Below are 5,387 nucleotides of genomic sequence, written 5' to 3'. Positions count from 1 at the left end.
TATATATATATATATATATATTGTATTTGTATACAATATTTGTATATATATTGTATTTATAATGTGAAACACTCTATGACGTGTCTTACAGCCACGTTTTTGCTTGTCTAGGGTAATAACCCCTACTGTGAAATGATGGTCTTCATAAGATATCCAAAGAGTATATTTAGTCAATAATTTTGTAAAGCAATAAAAAGCAACAGTCATTAGTGAATTGTGAGAAAAACATCTTTACTTACAGAGTTCAGAGGCTGAAAGAGTTAGGGAAACTCAGCCATTAATGTGTAAACTGAACCCCTTTAAGAAGGAGAAGAAGAAGAACCTTTGGACCCTGACGTCACTAATTTAACAACAACAGCACTTCCCTTTCGAGACGCTTCGCCATAACAACGTGTTCCTCTCGGTTTTATCCCGGTTTGTCTTTGTAAAAGAAATGCAGCCGAGAAGGCAACACGTGCTGCTCCTCTGGTTGCTTTTCTACTCCAGCATGGCGGAGGCGCTGGAACCCATTAGCACCACTATCGCAGTAGGAATGGCTGCGGCTCTCACTGGAATTTTAGCGAGATACCAGAACATTTTCTACTACTTCCACGAGTGCTGCCGGCCCGAGTGGATATCATTCAATATAACAAGTAAGCAGACAATCCTGCAAAGACTTCGGTTTTTAGTGTTGCTTGGTGTTTCCCCCCCACTTTTTTCACTTTAATCCTTTTGAGTATCCAATTTAAACAATTTTTTTCAACCCTGACTTGAACGTAACTCAACACCACAATGACGTAGGCGGAAGCGCCCGTGCATGCCCTCTGTCGTTTTTTTTCTCGTGCTGTCCTTCCCATTTTATTCCACAAAAACGTCTTATGTCGGAAATAATCCGAGTGGCTCGACAATGAAAGTTCCGCATATCTGTTTGTGGGTGACATTGACATTCAGCGGGCTGGTGAACGCGTTTGATCCGATCACAACAACGGTGGTAGTCGGTGTCGGGGCTGCGCTGGGGCGGACGATCTTCAATTACTTTAAGGAAACTTGCGATCCAAAATGGATAGCCTATAACGCAACAGGTGAGCTCGAATGCAGTGTTAATACTTGAGCCTGGTGTAAGATATCTACTTTGTTATTCATTTGCACTAACTAGCAGGGAGACGGTAAAATGGCGCTTGCGAGTTGGGGGTGGGGGCTAATGTAAACTGAAACCGAAAAATATTGCCCTTTTAGCTAATGGTTCTAGCAAATGTTGCAGAATTTCTGCATCTGTAGATCTCCACAGCAGTGTAGTACACATTAAAGGGCTCAAGAAACTTAAAAACAACAAACCCCCCCAATGCAAAGAGTGAAATGTCTTTAGGTTTGTAGAGTGCACTGCTCACTACGGACATAAATAGTTAATACAGCTTGAACAATGAGCTTGCTGTTCATTATCGTGGCATAGAGGTGTCGTTACCCCATTTCTCCTTCTGCAGCCAACAGTAGCAGTCATTTTCTGTTTTACCATATAGTTAGAAATTAAATTTTGATCAGTAGGAAAACATCTTGTTGCCACGGTTACTTATCATGACAACCGTTGGAAAGTGAAAAACCAAGTGCCAAAAAAATAGAAAAATGAGGGAAAAGTCAGAATCGACCTAACAGCAACTAATCCTGATGCCTCTCTTGTCTAAATTCTCCAGGGCTCAAGACGGACCTGGACAACAAGCTGTTCGGTCAGCACATTGCGTCCCGCATCATCTTAAAAGCCGTGAACGGCTTCATGAGCAACCCGAACCCGAAGAAGCCACTGGTGCTCTCTCTCCATGGGTGGACCGGCACCGGGAAGAACTTTGTGAGCCAGCTCATCGCCGAAAGCGTTTATGCCGAAGGAATGCACAGCCGCTTCGTCCACGTGTTCACATCCACGCTTCACTTCCCGCACGCGGAGCACATGGCCACCTACAAGGTGAATTATAGTCCATGAAGAGTTTTACAACACATTTCAGCCGTCTGACCTGTTTTAATTGCTTGGTTTTCTCCTCAGTCTCAGTTGCAGCAGTGGGTCAGAGGCAATGTGACCAACTGTGAGCGCTCCATGTTCATCTTTGATGAGATGGACAAGATGCACCCAGGCTTGATTGACAGCATCAAGCCATACCTGGACTATTATGACAAGCTGGACGGGGTTTCTTACCGGAAATCCATCTTTATCTTCCTCAGGTAAACGACTAAGACTTCAGAAGATTTGGCTTGTGTCTTAGGAAATTAATACTCCCGGTTTTATATAAATTTTTATGAATGTAGTAAATAAAGAGAAACGAAGCATTTTTCTGAGAGTTATATATATATATATATATATATATATATATATAGTCAAACTAAGTGTACCCCACTAACAGGTGTGAAAACACTGATATTCTCTCAGGTTAAATCATATATCGCTTCTGGTTTTCACCCCACAGCAACGCAGGAGGAGACGGCATCATCCAGACGGCTCTGGAGTTCTGGAAAGCGGGAAAAAATCGAGAAGAGATCGAGCTCAAAGACCTGGAAACGACACTCTCGCTGTCCGTGTTCAACAACAACAAAAGTAAGCCGAGATCACGTCGCCGTTTCTTTAATAAAAATAGTAAAGTTCTTGAAGTACTTTTCTGTTTCTCTTCTCTCAGGCGGCTTCTTTCATACAAGTTTGATCGACAAGAACCTGGTGGACTTCTTCGTTCCCTTCCTGCCTCTGGAGTACCAGCACGTGGTCCAGTGCGCCATGGCTGAGATGAAAGCCAGAAGCCTCGAACCGAACCCTGACGTGGCGGACCAGGTGGCCAGGGATTTGGTCTACTTCCCCAAATCTGAGCGAGTGTTCTCCGTTAAAGGCTGCAAGACGATAGAGAGCAAACTGGACTTCTACACGTAGATGTGCTCATCTAAAGGACATAAAGACGCGTCACTAAGTGCACTTTTTTTTTTAGAAAAAGAACTTTGCAGCCAAAATGACTAGAGACAGGAAGCCAGTCTGGCTGAAGAGAATTTAGTGAAGGTTTCTCTGTCTGACCTTGTGGCCGTCAAGCCATCAGGAGGCCTTCTCACTTACACTCAGCGCCAGCCGGATGAAATATTCAAGCGGTCAGAGCGATTAGTCGCTTGCTAAAGAGCTTAATCTCTGCTTTTATGTCGCCAGTCTTGGACGGTTGTGTTTCCTTGGAAAAACTCTTAAGTATTGATGTCTTCCTGTCAGGGAATCCCGTTTCCCTTTGGAGCCGTTCTCCGACGTGGTCTTGACGTGAACGGACCGCCTTAAATCTTTGTCTCACAGTTTTTCGTCGAATTTTACATGTCAACAGCTGTTCATTTACCTCAATAAACGAGCAGTTGGTGGTGTAGGTGAGGTGAAAACAGGAAGTCTCCTTTTTTAAAACTTAAATCTAGTGTCCTTTATTCTGCACTGTTAAACCTCACTGCACTGCAAAGATTACACCAGTGAAATGGAGTGTTGTAACGTGATTTGTTTTTAAGAAACTTAGGATTGTCGTCTCATCATCAATTCTGTTCGTCTGAATGGAAACAGTTTGGGTTGGCGTTTCCCCAATCAAAGTGCTACATTGCGTGTAATATAGGGTGATTTTCAAATGTCAGGTTTTTGCTGTGAAAAGAAAACGAGACCATGACAAATCGCTTTAAAACATTTCCACATGTAATGTTGGGGGTAAATTTATCGCTATGAGAACATAATGCAGTGTAATGATATTTTAGAAGCTAAGGGTTTTAGGGAATTAACTTAGACATTGACCTGAAGCCATTTTGTAATAAGTCCTTGCCAAGATGGACATTTATTTCATTTTTACAGCACTTGGACGGATGATAATCTATGATTTTTGTTTTCAGGAAATCAAAAGCAGAAAGACCTTAACACTTACATTTTTTTTTGGAAGACTTAACTTGACTTACACACATTATCACATATCGCATGTTCTCCTAATTTTGTACAACTCTTACAGATCAGCTGAAAAATAAATAAATAAGTTGGAAAGCACCAGCTTAGCTGCAGTAGCCTAGTTTTATAAACTTCAAACTTTATTAATTTAAGCATCTGAGCATCTATCATCCAGCATTTTGACTTGCAACAGTTCTCCAAGTCTATTTCATGAGGCGATTTTCTATTGATGATTGTTCTGATCTTTAGCTTGGCCATTACAAAATATCATTGTAATATCAAAATTAGCGGTGCACCGATAAATTGGCCGGCCAACAAATCAGCCCTGACTCCCTTTGTTTTGGTTTGATTGGCAATCGGCCGATACGTACATAAATCCACTGATCTTATCTATCCCTGCAAAAGTCTGAAAATTAGGTTTGTAGGTGTGGGGTTATCAATCGTCATCCTATAGCTGCCAACTTGGTGACTTTGTTGCTGTATTTAGTCATTTTTAAGACAAAAATAAAAAAAGCCAAAATTGGAATCAGCAGGTCATTCATTTAAAAAATCGGTGATCGGCCAAAAACTGCAATCGGTGCACTCCTAATTAAAATAGCAAAGATCAGCTTAGAAACAATATTTGCTCTGGGCGTTTTTGATGTATTTGACCAATAGGATGGACTCTGCTCTTAATGTTTACACCTGATCTATTGTTTTAGTGGCTGAGCTGCTCATGGAGGACGGTAAAATAAAATTTGGGGTAATAATTAATAGTGCTGGAATTTTCAGCAAGAGTGTCACAGTTATACATTTTCCTGCTGTTGTGCAAACCTAGTGTTTACTCAAGTAGACTGAATGATGAAATTGAGTCTACCACATTTTAGTTTGAGGTTCTTCATAATTATTAAACTGCATTTTTGCAAAAAAAAAGAAAAAAAATCCTTTCCAACAGATTTCTTTTGTCTTTAATCAACTTGTACAGAATAAATGTTACATTAATGTTGGAAAAAGTTTAGATAATTTCTCATTGTTTCAGTGCCATACTAAGAGGGGCATCTATGCTTTTTTGGAGCTACTGTATTTACTTTCTAAGCAGTGGGTGGAAGTATATCTCTGTTGGTTGTACAAGTGTTAAGAAGAAAGCAAACCTTTTCAGTGTGACTGCTTCTGTTTACCTCTGAATGTGAATGTGAATTTCTGCTGTGCATAGAAAGCTCCTTGGCTGTAAATACCACCAAGCATTCAGATCACAGCTAATAATAAAACATGTTTTTGAATATCAGCGTTTCACTCGTTAATATAAAGGGAACACCGGATTCCAGCTCTTTCAGTGGCCACTCTATCATCACTTCAATAAACCCGTAATGAGGCCGGCTGGCGTTGATATAGGGAATGTTGTGTAATCATCAACTTGCAGAGCATGACTGTGCAAAGTGCAACTTCAGGTGAAACAGTGAAATAAAAAGCCTAAAAACCGATGGAGCAGGAGGACCATAAACACTGTAAA

At 40.9% G+C, this 5,387-nt stretch overlaps 1 protein-coding gene across 2 annotated transcripts; it reads left to right on the top strand.

Moving 5' to 3' along the window:
* The first annotated feature begins 324 nt into the window (after positions 1-324).
* Positions 325-5,157, top strand: LOC103135895 (torsin-1A-like). Of its 2 annotated transcripts, none has more exons than XM_007548880.2 (5): positions 325-632; positions 1,668-1,933; positions 2,012-2,187; positions 2,430-2,557; positions 2,637-5,157. In XM_007548880.2, the coding sequence occupies exons 1-5, from the start codon at positions 434-436 to the stop codon at positions 2,879-2,881; spliced, it is 1,014 nt and encodes a 337-aa protein (XP_007548942.1). In that variant the 5' UTR covers positions 325-433; the 3' UTR covers positions 2,882-5,157. The 2 variants fall into 2 exon arrangements, with proteins under 2 accessions (XP_007548942.1, XP_007548941.1); XM_007548879.2 differs by lacking the exon at positions 325-632 and adding an exon at positions 763-1,061.
* Positions 5,158-5,387: the final 230 nt, after the last annotated feature.

Source organism: Poecilia formosa, unplaced genomic scaffold (assembly GCF_000485575.1).
Source record: "Poecilia formosa unplaced genomic scaffold, Poecilia_formosa-5.1.2 Scaffold28, whole genome shotgun sequence".
NCBI lineage: Eukaryota > Metazoa > Chordata > Actinopteri > Cyprinodontiformes > Poeciliidae > Poecilia > Poecilia formosa.
The sequence above is the reverse complement of the archived record's forward strand: the minus strand, read 5'-3'. Positions and strand labels throughout refer to the sequence as shown.